The sequence below is a fragment of the Rousettus aegyptiacus genome, unplaced genomic scaffold (assembly GCF_014176215.1).
Source record: "Rousettus aegyptiacus isolate mRouAeg1 unplaced genomic scaffold, mRouAeg1.p scaffold_m13_p_16, whole genome shotgun sequence".
Lineage (NCBI taxonomy): Eukaryota > Metazoa > Chordata > Mammalia > Chiroptera > Pteropodidae > Rousettus > Rousettus aegyptiacus.
In genome coordinates this window covers 10,989,239-11,006,445 of record NW_023416291.1, presented here as the reverse complement: position 1 = coordinate 11,006,445, position 17,207 = coordinate 10,989,239, and the positions used below count along the sequence as shown (strand labels likewise).

General features: G+C 35.1%; 1 protein-coding gene across 2 annotated transcripts in view; it reads right to left on the bottom strand.

The window, feature by feature from the left end:
• Nucleotides 1-1,337: 1,337 nt before the first annotated feature.
• NAA15 (N-alpha-acetyltransferase 15, NatA auxiliary subunit) overlaps nt 1,338-17,207 on the bottom strand; it is a 60,925-nt gene continuing 45,055 nt past the window's right edge. The window contains exons 15-20 of one of the 2 annotated variants that reach the window (XM_016154046.2): nt 16,194-16,387; nt 12,001-12,109; nt 9,976-10,074; nt 6,431-6,577; nt 5,451-5,548; nt 1,338-4,108 (exon numbers count right to left, since the gene is read on the bottom strand). In XM_016154046.2, coding sequence (XP_016009532.1) covers nt 3,908-4,108; nt 5,451-5,548; nt 6,431-6,577; nt 9,976-10,074; nt 12,001-12,109; nt 16,194-16,387 — 848 coding nt within the window. In that variant the 3' untranslated portion in view covers nt 1,338-3,907. The remainder of the gene's footprint in view (nt 4,109-5,450; nt 5,549-6,430; nt 6,578-9,975; nt 10,075-12,000; nt 12,110-16,193; nt 16,388-17,207) is intronic. The other variant, XM_016154047.2, reaches the window with a different exon arrangement.

Below are 17,207 nucleotides of genomic sequence, written 5' to 3'. Positions count from 1 at the left end.
ATCACAGATAAAAATAATTTCCATCATCATTCACCATTAATTCAGTTAGGAAGAATTGTACCAATGTATGAAATAATACAGATCCTTTAAATAGACACAAAGGCCTGATATAAGAATGTTAAGTACATTACAATCTTGTTAAGAGTGCCAAGAATCAACCTTACTTTTCTTACAAGCAGCCTTGAAACAAAATCTATAGTTTTTGGCACATAGAACTGTGTAAAGAGCACTAAAGATTAAGATTCCGAACTTGTCTCTAGCCGACAATTTAGCAAAAGTTCTGATTTAAATAGTACCAATTTTTTCCTTCTGGCTACCATCCCAAGATGGCATTGCTTCAAAAGTAACTGGACAATCTGAGAGGCTAGAAACCTTTAGACCCTCTTTCCTGCAACATACTGCTCCCGTCCCTCTGCCCACCATGTCATCGTGAAAGGGAGTATGTCCTGATGGAGGTAGCAGTGTTAAACAGGCTGTAAAACCTCAGCATGTAATACTCTTCTGCTTTACCAAAATAAGTTTTTTCCAGAACCTCCTGCACACGACCAATATTTATTTCAACACCCATCCTGTAAGTTGCACACTGAAAGGTGAAAGTGCAATTTGATAAAGAATATAACCTTTTCCAAAAATGTTTTATTGCTACAAGTTGTGAGATTTCCGACCATCAAAATTGGAATACAACTTAAGATTTCAGCTTCCTATGGTGCAACATAGCCATTCCATCAGACTTTGTTTTGGCAGTGGGTTCAGTAAGGTTTACATGATAGCAGAATGGGATAAAGAAACCCTTTCTGTAACTTAATCTGGAGGACGAGCTGGAATAGGAGGACCACCTTCCACCTGAAAGGTCGGTCTTTCTCTGAATTCTCTTAAGAATAACTTCAAATTTTAAGGCTGGTAATTACTAAGACAAGTATATACGTATCTTGTAAGAAAACCCAACACTTTAACTTGTTACCTTTTTCTAAACAGATGCTACATGTGACAACTAAAATATTCCTAGAAATTGTGCAGAAGACTTCCCTGAATTGAGCACATCCTACCTGAATCTAGCCAGATACTTCCCTGGTCTCTTCTTAAATCACAGCTTTCATTTCACAGCTCTAACAGCAATACACCATGGAGTACAAACAGTACTGTGAAAAACAAGGGCCCGGTAAAACCCACGGGATAGCTATTCACTAACATCGGGACTACTTTTAGTCATGCTATCATAGATCACACTTTATTCTTGTGCAGAATACAGAAAAAGGTTGAAAATGATTTGACTGATTAAAGCTGAATAAACTAACCTAGTCAGATTTTAATTTTTAAATGAGAAATGACAAAAGTAGTAAATATGAAGAAAAACAAAAAGAACTTTACTTTCCTATGTTAATACAGGTCAAGGGACCCTTTCTTCTCAAAAGGGTTGATAACACCAGTTCTTAGCAATAAACATAAGGCACTTGTTTAGATTACAACATCACTGCATTTTCTTTTCCACTTTTTTCTAACCCTGTTTTCCCCCCACAGTATCATTTGGAATCAGTAGAGTGAATGAGGCAAATGTGAGATGACCCAGTTGAAACTACTCAGGGCAAAATAGTACAGTACAATGTCTTAGGGGTGATGTCTGGACCTAAAGTGGACCCCGTCGAGGTCCTCTGACACCAGACAATGTATCACTATCAAGTAAACCTGAAAGAAAATACAATATTTATTCAATAGTTCCAGTAAAACTGAGTTGGAATACAATATATGTTAGGAATTTAGCTCCTCACAGGTGGCATCTGCATCAAGAGTTCTGAGTACTCGTGAGTATTCATTCTAAGACAATCTACATCATTTGAACATTGTCGAGACAAATAATATGAATTTCATTTCCATATACAGTACAGTTGAGACATGACCCCCCCACACACCCCTATCACGTGGCTGGTGCTGCCTCCAGACACCTTGGTAGTGGCAGAGGTGGCTCTAGTGTCCTTCCCCAACAATAAGAACTCAGTTGCCACTCATAGAAGTTGAAAAAAAGTTGGTTGTTTTTTTTTTTTTGCCATCTGTTAAGATGTTCCTGAGACAGGGCCAGTTAATAAAACACAACAAAGCACTGGAGTTCAGTCTGTACTTTCCCTACGTCACTGTATCGTTAGACTGGGATGTGGAATGCAGGTAATGTACTATGAAAGGTTGAGTTTAGCACAACTGTTCGATCAGTAAAAGGATCAGGTCTCCTGAAAATTCCCTTTAGAATATACTTTCTATAAACTAGAAGTACCACAAAAAGGTCAATTATATACACAACTGAATCATTTTACTTAACTCTATTTGCTCAGATCTTGCAAATGCAATGAGAACCCTGAGCCTGAGGCTAGTTCTCAGTGTATAGGTTTAACATTTTAAGGCTCATTTTCTCAATCAAAATAGCAGTTTTCAGATTCCTTTCAAATTATGAATTACAAATTACATTCATAGTACCTGCTGCCATTCTAGCACTCAATGAAATCTTACACAGGAGCAGCGCTACACCTGCATTATGTGATTTCCCTGACACCAGCACTTGGACTGTTCTGAAAGCTCCCGTTTGCACTAGCCTTCCAGCATATTACATCGCCTCTGGCTTGCACCTCTGTTTCCACCTGTGTATTTTCACAGAAGCCCAACACAGATTAGTTGAAATATTCACACGACTGTTTTTCAAAACAATTTATTGCATCATATTTGGTACCTTATGTTTGACAACAAAGAGGAAATTACATCTGTAACTGCAGGAAAAAGAAGCTGGTCTGTTATTGAAAAAAAATCTTGGGCCCTTCAAAAATTACAAAGTCTTGGGCTTGCCTGAAACAACTGAGCAAGAAATATATTCTTAGAAATGTAGGGCTTCAAGTATTACAAACCTGTGACACTGTGGAAAAATTCCAGAGGTATCTAAACTGCAGCACTTTTTTTCTGCATATCGTGAGCAAGGCCTGCTGAGGTTTTTAACTATTAGTCTCTTGATCGGTCCTAGAATGGTAGTCAGGAGTTCTGCTCTTTAATTTCAAGCCATGGTAGATTTTCTTTTTTCACTCTTAGGTGAAAAAATTCATGCCTGCTAATTAGTTGGTGCCACATCACAGTGCGTTTGGTTCTTGCATTACAGTTTTAACAAGTTTGGCCAAAACAATGCTAAAAGGTTTGCATTGTTATTTTAATTCTTCAAGTTTTAGTTAAAATTAAGATTGTTCCAACTGGGTTCCTTCAGTTAAAAACTGTGGTACAAGAACACCAAACCGATCATGTACAGTGAATTTTGGAAACACAATAAGCGTACTGAACACCCTCTAGGTTTCTGAGAATTGTTTGGTATCTATATATCCCAGCTTCTACAACATCAAGCAGCTGTTGTAGGTCTCTCTGTAAATAGTGATTCACATTTGCATACTTCCTATGGCCAGAATCAACCCCGTAACAAAACCAGTCAGATGCTAAAGCCCCAACAACTCTTTGTGCTCAGTGAAAGAATCCAGTGCTAAAACAGCATTTATGCTGTCTGAGATATAGTAAAATCTCACAAGACAAATTTAAAGTAATATTTCTGCCACACACCTGCTTTGTTAGCTGTAACAGCCTCCAGATTTTTATATAAATTAGTTTAAAAACATGGGTGGGTAGGTAGGAATAGGATATGATATCTTTTTTTTAACCCCTCAATTTTAGCAGCTTTTAATGTTTTAAGAAACTGAACCTATATCCTGTAATATGTTAGATATTTTATATATACTTTTTCAGCAGGATAAAAAACGTAAAACACTATTTGAAGGCAAGAACATTTACTCTTCTCATTCTGTGTAAGTCAGAGCAATGCAGCAGGTGCGTGACAAAAATATTATATACTAGATATGGTCCGAAGTCATCCCATTTGCTTGTTTAATGATGTTCAAATTTCATTGGCCAGTTCTTCAGTTTCTGCAGAACTATCTCCATTAACTGTAATCTTCATATCCTCTTCATATCCAGGAGGCATGAAAGCCAAAGCATAAGGGAAAAGCTTATGACAATTTGCTCTATAAACTTCAGCAGCTTCTTTACAGTCTCCTAGGCTACCATCGCACAAGGCTTCTAATACCTCCATACAAGTCTAAAGAAAGAAAAAAGGCCATGTTATAACTTGTCCAAAAAAAAGTTTTACTGTAAATTAGACATTCTGTTAACAACAGATTTCTGAAAATGAGGCCAATGTACATATTTAGCTTCGTTTAATATAAACAAAAGTGTTTACTCCCACATATATAATTCCATCGCATTTAGTTTCCTCAGAATTGCAGGGTTTGTATAAAAGATGAATGTATAAGCGGAGCCAGGACTAAGGTTGAGGAAGCAAGGTGTGTAAGGTGCAACCTTTAAAGAGACATCCACTTTCAGCGAATGCTGGACTCGAGGCGGCAACCTTGCCTCAGCCTAGCCTGGCCCTGTATATAAATGTCAAATTTTACACACCAATGTCAATTACTGCACTTAAGCATTTTAACCTTTTTTGGAAGTGTAGAGCCAGTTGGCAAAATCAAACATTGTTTTTCAACCTTGTATTCAAACTAAAGAGAATCTTCAGTTATGTTCAATAATTAAGCAGGGAAGAGTTTCAAGCACAAAGGGCATATACGCAAACAATTTTTCTTCATGAAAATTGATAATTCTTTTAACCAAGTCCCTAAGTAGGCCTGCTTCTTATTATTTCTAAATGATTCACGTTGACTGCATTCATCATGTTTTCCTTCTTTATCTTGTTTCACTTGGAAAGCATTAGGTAGTTTCCAGATATATGATAGCCTAACAAGCTTTGCCAGTCTAGAAAAGTTCTGACCTAAATGATGCATTAATTAGCAACCAATGAGTCAACTTTTTCTTAAAGATATTTCCTTCGTTTGCTATTAAAGGAAAATAGTTACTGTCTTTCAGCACGTGATTTTTAATCTGCTTGATCATCACACAATGTAGCTGTCCTTTTTCAGTCTAAACTAAAAACTATATTTTGCAACATACCATATTATCTTTAAATCTATTTAATCTCATGTTATATTACAAGATATAAAATGAGTATTTAAATTCAACCCCTGGTAAATAAATCTTTAATATGTTAGAATCTTCACTGAGACCAGTGCTTGCTCAGAAATGCACAGATATGAACTGAAATCCGAAATTAACTATGTATGGTATGTATATACGATTTTACTAGAACACTTTAAAAAAAATTATTGTAAGTAAGAGATGGGAAACTAGTTATTAAATGCCAAGTAGCCCACTGTGCATGTGTGCACACATACAGTAAGATAAGGTTAAGTTTCTGACATGGATTCATGATGATTTGGAGAACAGTATGCATAAAATAAGAAAAATTATTAGGTGAAAACTGTTCTCTTGATAAAAAGAAGAACAAAAAGTAGTCAAGTACACTAACAGAGAGATTATGAAAAACTCTTTACCTGGAGGTTTCTGTTAGTGAGGGATTCGTCAAGTGTTGTTGCCAACTCTATAGCTCGCTTCTGACTAGAAGGATCTAAATAATATACCATTTTGGCAGCTAAATGAGAAAGAAAGGAAATGTGTTTTATTTCAAGGTAAAACCAGCATCTTATCTTCCATCCATTCAAATATAAAAGACAAGGTATATGTGCACACATAGTGTGGCACCTTATTAGAAAAATTATTCTGAGAGGGTGGACCAGAAATCGCCTTACTACCCAAACTAGGAGAATGATTAAGGTTAAGAGAGACCATGACAGAATGCGAATATTCTATCTGTCTTTGTGTGGCGGAACGAACAATGGAGAGTTTTCTTTCTAAAATGGGCATAATTTGGAGTTGAGGGGAATACCCGACCTTGAAGGCATGAGCCAAAAAAGCTGAATTCGGAATTCCACAAAGGCATACGAAGCTGCCGGGTTTCTTAGCCAGGCATTTTAAAGCACCCTGCTAAAGTGCTACCGATGTGACCTCATCGAGTCCAGACTCTGGCTGACTAGCACAGACTCTTGCCAGATGACCCTTGCCTGTTAGATGCTTGCAAGTGTTTAGCATTGTCAAGTTTGATATCTTACATAATAAGCATGAGAAAAGGAAGATGATGCTCACATCCGAGTGAATTTTAAGAGCACATTGATGGGAGAAATAAAAAGTACCTCCTTCACTGTATAGAATGTATAGCTAAATTCAGTTATACTTGCTTCTTTGTAATGCCTTTGCCAAATCAGGAGAAACTACTGACCCTGATGCACAGTAATAATTTTGTTTTAAGAAATGTAGAAATGTATATGAAACATTTAAGCTGCCAGTTTTCATGAATTAAAATGTGACATATACACATTGCTTCTTTCATGTGACAAATGTGTAACCTTGTCACCGATCCATTAAATAAATGAAGTTGTGTTAGGAGGCTAATATAAGGATAAAATAAAGTGATTACCTGATAATCTGTGTGGCAATGAATCAGAATTCCTTTTCAGAAAAGTTTCATTAAAATTCTTTGGATTCGTTGCTCCAAAAAGACGATTCATTTCTTGTTTTAATACTGTTCTAACTGTATCGGATAAATCTTTACTTTCACATACTGCTAAACAAAAAACAAATTATTAGCAGTTAGAAACTCTGATAAAGCTTGTGGAAGTTAAAAAATTATCTACTTGATTAGGCCAATGAAACAAAGCAATCTGATATACAAAGACTAGACAAACCTACTGATAATTTGACAATTAAAGAGCTTACCTATATAAATTTAAAAAATGTGTGTCAGCAGAGCAATCTGACTTTCTAAAGGCACTCAAAGATAATTTCATTGACAGATGATTCATTTCCAGAAAAGAACAGAAAGCAAAACAGATGACGAAAGATGTAGTTCCACAGCCTTCTACACCTCTCAGGGTGGCCTTCTATCAATTTTAAAGGGAGTCTGCGAAGCAGGGGCTTGACAGCACCTACCTGGTAAGTAAATGTCACAGCAAATATGTAGTGCTGAAGACAACAGAATTTTTCTCAACATCTCCATCTTCTTCAATACCCAAGTAAAGCACTACAAATTTATCCATATTAAACGAAAATATGTTGACCTTATTTTTAGGGGCTGTGTGAACTGAGCTACCGCTATATAATAAACTGCAAGGACCACCAAAGTAGTTTTCTGTAATGAATATGCTGTAATCTTCATATTCTCAGGCCTTGGGATTTGGAAATGGAAAATCTAACCCCCACTTCTCTGGAATGAATCCAAGTTGTGCTTTGTTTCACTGCAGGCGCACCTCAAAGACACTGCAGATTGCGTTCCAGACCACCGCAATAAAGCGAATGTCACAATAAAGTCGCACAAAATTTTTGGTTTCTCAGTGCATAGGAGTTATGTGTACACAAGAGCCTATTAGGTGTGCAATGCATAATGTCTTAAAAAACAATGTACATACCTTAATTAAAATTACTTTATTGGTAAAAATGCTAACCTTTATCAGAGCCTGTTGGGAAAATGGTGATGATATATTTCTCAAAGCAGGGTTGCCACAAACCTTCAATTTGTAAAAACTGCAATATCTGCAAAGTGCAGTAAATCAAGTACAATAAAATGAGGTGTGCCTGTTTTATTTTGGTATAGAGAGACAGTCTGAAGCTTTGAGACACACAGACCTGGGTATGAATCTAGGCTTGGACAAAGCATAACCTCTCCGAACCTATTTTTTGATCTATAAAAAAACTGATCATGGTAAGGAAAAGCTAAGTTTTAAAAAGCTAATTATATAATAGATATTCAATAAATTTTAGTTACTATTTTTGTCATAGATTAAAAACACAAATAGATTTTCCTTATGGTTATAACTATGGTGGTGGCTTTCAAACTGCCTACAACAAAGTGTTTTGTACCCTGATGCCTATGTGTCCTTTATACATCACTTATTATGTGAAGCAAAAGTTTCATAGAACACTGATCCTTACTTTGTGCAATGCATACTGGTAGTTTCTACTCTATTTCTATTTTATATTTTTAATGCTGTAATGACCCACTAAATTGCTTTCACTCTCTTACACCAACAGATCACTACCTTAAGTTTAAAAAAAAAAATGATCTCTTGAGTAGTAAATATCCACATGAAATATTTTATATATAATTAGTAACGGAATAATCGATTGATATGCCCTCTGATGATTAAACATTTTTTCTATCATTCTACAGAATTGAGTGGTTCGAAAACGAGCTATTAAAGAATTTAGTTTAACCTCTATTATAACTGTACCTTCACCTTGGTTTAAAAAAATCCTGTGAGATATAACAAAGATGCCCCGTCTTGTGGTTCTGCAATAAGTAAATACCTTTTCTTATCAAAACTAGTAAGCTGTCTACTCAACTTTCTGAAGACTTTCTAAAGACATGGTGCGTCTTTATCGCTACAAATTATCACTGCTTTCATTGCCTATATTTAGTCAAAATGAGGATCACTTCATAAATCTCTTTCTGGTGCCAGCTGCACACCTGGTTGGTGCAATGGGGATAGCTAACAGGGACATTCGCGAATTCTGACTCTTATGTCAGGACCACCCTGCCTTTCTTCCTCTAAAGTCCACGAGCATTTTAATTTTCTGAAACAACAGTCGCAAGAAAATAGTTGAATGTTCATCAAGCTACACATTCATTACAGGCAAATACATTTAGAAATGCTACTTTTAATGCATATTTCAAAGGAAAGTCTCTAACTCTATAGCATTTATATGTATTACTTTACTACCTTTCAGGAAAGAATTAATTGTATAAAAACAAAGTATGTACATTACTTTTGAAAATAGTTTTAAGTGCATTCCATCCTGAGAATGGATTAAAACTATTATTTCTAGTCTTAATTTTCTGAAGATTTCAAAGTTTTTTAATACCAAAAGACTAAAAAAAAACAACTTTTATTTTCTTTAAAGAAAGCAATTCTTTTTTCTATTTTCTATGTGATTATTGATTACATTTTCAATTTAAAAGGATTGAGAAAAAATATATCTATGATTGTTTCTATAACGGAAATCATTTCTTTGACAAACATTTAAATAAGGCTTTACCTTTTCTTAGAAGACAAATTGTTCTTGAGACAATTTAGTAATTTTCAAGATAATGACTAAAATGCCTAGTTTAATCTCATTATTTTTATATAATGTATGGATTCATATGGAGCTAGATATTTAGCAATGAGATAGCTGATTTAATAGTATTTCTAAATTCTGCAAGTTATTCGATTAAAAATTCAATTCCTCCTTCTCCAGTCACTTAAAAAATCAAAATGACAACAAGAATAACAACACTACTTGACCAAGGGAGTACTTTCGATTTAAAGCTTTGGTATTAAAAGAACAATATGAAGACTGGCCTCTCATCCCTGCTTCCCTACTAGTTATCTGTGTTACCTTGAATAAGTAATTTAATCTTTAAAGGTCACTAAATTCTTAACTATAAAACAAGACATAATTAACATAAAATCTCACCTTTCATTTTCTAAAATTCTGTAGTTCTACTTCACATTAAACCTAACGTATAGAATATGGTCAAAGTATTTGAAAAGTATAATGATGGTTTTAAGGTTCTTTTTAACCAATATTTAGCAACAAAAATTTTATGACTCAAAGAATTATGCTAAAGACAAATAAGGAGATAACCAGTCAATTTCAAAGAGACTCTTCAATTTTAGAACAATTTATTAAAAATGTTAACATAAAATATGATTCAAAACTTCAACTTACACATAACTTTTTAGAAACAGAAACAAAGGAGATTCTCAAATATCTGGACTGAATAATTCTTTGTCAAAACTATGTAACTTTTTTAGCCTTAAAATAAAGAACTTCAACACAAAGAAAACACTGCCTTTTCCCTCCACTAATTAATATGCAACAGCTTAAAATGACTGAGTTTATGATAAACTTGTACTGATCACTTATATAGTCACCATCAACTACTGCAATCAAATACTTAAGTAATGGAAAACAAAAACATACCAGTACTAAAGAGTCGAATCATACACTCATGAAGCCAGGGATGACTAGAATCAATAGCAAATGCCCTCTTTACTGATTGTAGCATCAAAAGAAACTTTTCTATAAAAAGAAAAGGTAAGATATACTTTGATCATTTGATAAAATAAGATGCCCTCCTTTGGAGGACTACGACCTTACAAATAGGAAAACTAATTTATAGTCAATCACATCTGAACTACAACATATGACTGAAGCAAATGATTTCCTCAGATTAGCAACATTAGCCAATGTTTTCAACACAACATTCTTGAAAAAAGCTTTTATGTATAAAAAAATTTAAACAGTATTTAACAATAATTGAACCATACCATATAAACAAAGATGCAAATTTGAAACTATTTCATTTCCTAACCTCCTTTATTGAAAACAAAGGTATTTCCTCTACTACTTAGAAAATATCATTGTTTATGCTTAAAACTATCTCTTTTCTTGTGTTTTGTGAAATGTTTTGCATTCTACCTGACTGTTCCTCCCGTGTTAATCCCTGGCTCCTCTTCCCCCTCAAAAGGTAAGAGTTCCAGTCATTTTCTAATCTATCTATAAGCCATTTCCCCACTCAGAACCCCCACGTTTCCCAAGCTTCAGCAGTGACCTGTTGCACTGGAACTTGCACCAGAATACTCACCATACTTCCAAGCCTTATCTATGACCACCTCTTTGTTAAGACTTCTCTAATTTGGTCCTATTCTCCAAATATTAAAATTCAAAACCCCAAGCTCCCTTGACATTTCTAGTTTCCTTACCCCCAACATTCAGAAACCTAAAGGACTGGCACCCTTTGTCACCATCGGACTTTTCTGGAGGGCCCTTTGAAGGTCAGAATAAGGCCAAGAGGCTGACTCAATGGAATTTAGATTGTTCTTCCCCACTTCACATAGAACAGCTTTTGTATTCTATACTTTGGAATCGAATTAAGAGTATCTGTTTAAAGGGGAGCTGTAGTAACTGTTAAAAGTTTTAAATTACTGGACTATTTATTATTTTCCAAATTATTAAATATAATCACTGTGCAAAACAGAAAATATTTTAATCATGCAAATTCCACCGAGACATCTGTTATCTTTTGATCTATTTCTTCCCCGCTTTTCTATTTTACATACCCATATAAATAGCTTATTAAAATTAAAATCAAACCATAGTTAGTTTTCTGTCCTATTTTCAAACAATGTTATATGGCAGCCTTTCCCCAAGATTATAAATTACTTTCAATAAACATGATTTTTTAAATGGATACTCTATGGAGGTACCATTTTATACAACATCTTTTCGTAGGACAGTTATACTATTTGGTGCAACACCTTCTGTCAGATCTGATTAACCAGCTTCTTTTCCCTTTAATATGCATCACCTTAATGATAAACTTTTTTAATGAACCACTTGGATTATATCAATTCAACACCATAAAATCTTCTTATTATCTACTATATAAAGTATAAGCATTCTAAATCTGAGAACCAAGACCCTTCATTTATATTTTACTTAGCTCAGGCAATACAGCCAATCTCAACATTATTTACACACTTATATTATCTTAACAAAGTCTTCTCCCTTTTATGCATCTTTTCTTTTAGAAATATGATCAATCCTTCAAGATATATCCCAAGCATCACATCGTCTATTTTTAATAAGAGCTAATAATAGCTAACATTTATTAAATACTTACTGTGTAGCAGCAGATACTATTCTAAGCTCTACATGTATTAACTAATTTTATACACACATGTACATGGTAGTTACTATATCTGACCTTAATCCTAGTTATGTATGTACAACTGCTGCTGATTTTAATGTCCTAGAAGAAATAATTGTATCATTGTATCTTCCTCCAACATTTTATGCATAGCAGGCATTTCTGTGAGCAAGCTGAATTGGCATTTGCTTTAAAAAAATCCTACTACAGTGGTGAGGCTATCGGACTTGGGAGACTACACCTAAGAAGAAATACAGTGATCAATTTTTCAGGGCCACTATATCCTAATTGCCTACCTCTCCTAAAGTATATCTCAAAGGCAAAAAGATGAGTTTCTATCTTGTTCTTCACCAAGTTCTTCAACGGTGTTAAAAATTTAATAGCTTCTTCCAATGGAGTTTCAACCTAACAAAAATAAAAGATATTATACAAATGGAAGCAAGATGGGGGGGGGGAATGTTACTCTTTCTATTAAAAACACTTTGTTTTTGATAAAAATCACTTACCCGTCACCCAGAAAACTGTCATATTTTAAACTCCATAATCTCAAAAAAAAAAAAAAGGAGGGGGGGATTTTTAACTTTATAACTCTTCGCTGGTTTTTAACCATAAAGATTACATTATCTTTGGGTATGAACTATCCAACAAGTAAAAAAGATAAAACAGAACCAGAGAAAGAAGACAGTAAGAAAAACAGGTAAGATAACCATTGGGAGGGGAAGAGGGGGAAGAGGAAGGGACGGGACAAAGGAGAGATGTAAAATAGGATGAAAAAGGGTAAGAAGAAAACTGTAGAGAACATTACAGAATGAGTGAATGTTCTTTTCAAATTCAAAGTAAAGTATAATCAAGCTATTATAAAAAATAGTACAATATCCACTCTGTCTTGCTTTGTTCCACTACAAATTCTACAGAAATCCATATTATTCAAATGCCATACTAAGGGTGAGATGGCATTTGTAAAGATTTATATTTACAGAACTCTGTCTCTACCGCCTTTTATTAATTATATAAGTGTCATATAAATTACATACTTGTAATCATTACTGGACAGGTATAATGTTTACTATATAACTGTGCTGTTATACTCCTTCACTGAGTACCAAGACAAAACTTCTCTGTAGACTGGGGTGAGGGTGGAAACACCACCATATTTGTCAGAAGGGCACTATACCATCTAGGTTCTCCATCTGCCTTCTCTCATCATAGAGGCAGTAACGACTCAACCTCAATGGAATGTAGGTTTACCCTGTCTGCTCAATATGCATCTGCCAGTACAGTAATTGTAGTTTTACCAACACAGACTGGCTAAGGATATTATTTCATAGCATTAAAAGAAAAAAGAAAGTTAAGCACTAAAGTGATGTCTACAGAATTTACCTTATATTGTACTGGCATGTAGAGCAGCTGGCATTACGCTGAAGGATACATGCTCTAAAGGAGAAATCAATATATGGCACTGTCCCTCTAACAGCTGGAGATACCAAGAGATAGAGGAGGGAATGGGCGCTCGTAGGAATGCTTTTCTCACACATCTCTAAATATTTTACTTCTTATTTCCATGACTCTAAGTTGTTCTACTGTGTTGCAATTTGTGGTATACTGGGAGAAAAGGTCTACAAGGGAAAAGTAAAGAAATGGAAACTGAATTGCCACTTGTCTACATCAAGTTTTTCATGTCTCTGGGGTATAGACTGAATGAAAGTCACTTAGATATGGCTGCTATTACAAAGTGAAAACAACAAGGAATACAGGTAAACTGAATCAACACAGGCATTATACTAACTGAAATAAAATATTTGAACTTGGAAGAGAAAACAGAAAGAGCAACTGTCTGCAACCATATTAATGAGAACGAATGCCCCCAAAGGAGATCTGGATCTGCTGTCCCCACATGCTCCTGTGTGCCTGTTCGTGTGCCTCTCATAGGTAAAGTTTTATGAGGGTAAATCTAAGTGTTTAAAGGTATGTTCATAAGCACAAAAGTTAACTACGTCCTGCATTTACATATGCATAAGGCAGTACATACGAGGCTTTATACATATAAACTGAGGTTCTAAAATCAGTGCTGAAGATAAAAAAAAAGGAATAAGAAAAAATATCATGAAAACTACCCTTGAAAATCCCTGAAGTTGTAAAGACAGTTATATAGACAGATATGAATATGTAATTTACATTACATATACGAAAACCATATATTTAAGTACCAAAATCATAACCACTGTAGCAAAATGTTCACACTGTGAAAGGCACACAAGAACTGAGAAAGACTAATCGGGAGTCATACCTCCTCCATCTCATACTCAGCTGGGGTCCCTATGTTCACCGAGTGGAGTAATGGACGGGATTACCAGTGTTATGCATACTCTTTTCTGTCTTTCTCAAAAAACAAATTACATCCAATTTACTTAAGTTAAATAAATGTAGAATGGAATTATACTGTGTTAATGAGTAATAAAAGATATCTGCAAGGGCAGTTTGGAGCATATTAATTTATAAACTCACCTGCCTGAAATCTAATCTGTTAAGATAGGTTGCGTAGGAGTGTATCTCCCTATACTCCCCGCATAGCAATACAAAGTTTAAAACTATTAAAACCTACACAGACAGAATACTAAAGACTCATTACCCTTGACAAGAAATGTGTGCATGCACACTACAGGAAAAAGCCCAACTGAGATGACTGCTAACTGAAGGCAAGGAGGAACACAGGATGCGTGGAGCATGGAGGAACTCACAGAATCCTGAAATACAGGATCACAAAAAAACAAAGCGAGTATAGATTGTAGACCCAAACTTGGCTGGCAGCTTTTCAAATGGCCTACGATGCCACCCCTGGTTATGATGGCCTGGTGGGATTTGGAATTGCTGCCCCACTGAGGATATGGGTACTTGGGTACTCCTAGATGGGGGCATCTTGAAGCAGCTAACCTAGGAAGAGAAGGTTGTTACATGTCTAATAGGGAAGAACAGTACATACTGAAGAGTCGTCCTTAAACCGGTGTCTTCCACTAGGCTCCTTCCAAGCAAAGCACTTTCAGTAGGTGTTACTTTGAGACTCTTCAACCCTCTAGCTAACATTAGCAATTCTAGGCTAGAAACAAGAAAAGTCCAATAGTCTATAACGAGGCCTGGTATAAGAATTCTGCTCAAAGGGGTACTCTTTAAGACAGTGACTACACAATCCAAAAAGATCCTCTCTTTAAGAACTATAAGACATGAAGAGTTTCAAAGAAAAAATCATTAAGGAAAGTCATGGGATAGAGAGAAAGTCATGGATAGAAAGAATAACAGTGGCAAGCAGTCAGTTATGGTGTTAAGAGTTGTAGTAATAAGGAAGCGAGGCATAGAGATCGGAGGTCCCTAAAGTTAATACTACCCTGAATAACTCTGCAATTATCCGTGAGGCCTGAAAGGTCAATTTTCTGTGCTTACTCACTTCTCTGTATAGTCTTCCAATAAACTCCCAAAACAATAAAAGGGTACTATCTTCATTTCTAGAAAATATATAGTTATTTGTGAAAAAATATCAATATGGTCCTGTGAAATCTAAACTAGATTTCTCCACGGTTCTTAATAAGTGAGAATGAGATATTACCATCTGCTCTGATATAATTCTAAAACAATTTTCCAACTCTATTTGTTATGTATTATAATTTTCCTTCGTTATAAAGCAATCAACGACTTTTGAATTTTTAGCTGCCAGTGAAGCTAAAACTGAACCCTAGGGCAAATTGCTTATTACTATATTGCTTTAACATAATAAATTATGCAGTTATTTTCATAGGGAGTAGAAGGATGCCAAAGGCCAGAAGAAAAAGTATATAGGCATATTATTAATCAAAACAGTTCATGTGACAATGAATAACTTGGTTTCAGCTTAATGGTTTAAAATGGCAGATAAGATCCTGGCTTGGGGGAAAATATTTAGGGACTTTTAAAATATTAGGTTCAAAAAGCAAAGTCCAGTAAAGAAATGTTGTAAACTGACAACATGGGTCAGAGATACATATATAAAGCTCACTTTTTAACAAGTGAGTCTGAATATAAAAATTTGCATGTTATCACTTATAACAGATATTACATTCTTTACACACATATCTTCCTCTCATTCTAACATCTCTGCCTAGTAAGGATCTTTCCTAGTCCCATTTTATAGATGAGAAAAACATCAGAGAGGTTAGACAAAGTGTCCAAGACACACAGTGAAGTGTACGAGCTGACATGTGGACCCAGATCAGAATGACTCAAAAGCCAAAACTATCCTACACCACACTAGATTACTCTAGATCTAGATCATTATTCCAAGTTTTCAAAAGTGAAATATAATCGGGGGAGGGGGAGGGAGGGGGGAATCAAAGATAGAAGCCTAAAAATAGAATGACTTTTTGCTCTAAAATCTATCAAAGTGGTTGAATAAAACAATATAAAATGACAATAGCTGGTCATGAAATTTCACTCAATTGTGCTAAATAGTATTACAGAGTACCTTGGCCAGTTTCTCAGGAATAAGTTCTTCTTTCGGACCTCCAATTTCCTCATCATCGTCATCCTTCTTCTTTTTCTGATTTCTCTGCTGCTTTTCTTTTTCTGCATTTTTTTTCTCTTCTTCTATCTGAGCTTTCTTTTGAGCTCTTCTTTGTTTATTACGTAGCTTCTTTAGTTCTTTGTCAGACATATTTGCTGTAGGCAGTAAGTGTTAATGAAATTATAAGCATGTTAATCAGATTAATGACGATCAATTACTACTACTTAATATTACCATACAAATTTCCATAAAAACATTACATTATATATGTTCACATGCCAATGTGTAACCTAGCCTTTTAACGATTCCAGTTGTTGGAGCACAGTATCCTCTTCCAAAAAAATGTTTGAAAGCAGGTGGAGACCTGGTGTTGCAACCACAGCAAAGCATAAAACCACATGAGTTCCTAGAGCAATATTAAACTACCTGCAATTCCAGGACTATAACAAGCTGTTTTGTACCTCTATGGCTCTGGACTATGCTTTCTCTTAGTTATGCCTTCCCTGACCTTGTCAAAGTTATTTATTCTCCAGTCGGTGCTGCCACTATGCCTCAGACATTTTGCTTGTCACAATACTTGATGTACAAATCTGCTTCTCTTTTAGGCTGTGAGCTCCTTTGTGGAAAAGAACATGTTTTACTTGCAATTTTTGTATTATTAGGGCCCATCTCAGCAGTATACCAAAACAGAGAGAAAACATTAAATATTTGTTGATGGAATAATGAATAACTACCTGGTAAAGTAAAAATCTGACACTGAAAATTAACAACATCCCTTGAGGTACAAACTGTGGAATGTCTCAAGACAGGCTAGAAATCTTTCACTATATGTTAGACGTGACTTTTTCAGAGCTTAGTTCATGATAAAGGTGGCATTTTAAAGGAGGGGGGAATATGAAGACCTCGTCAATAAATACTGTTGAGTTAGCAACTGCTAACTGGTGGTAAAAAAAAAAAAAAAGCTACCTTCCACCA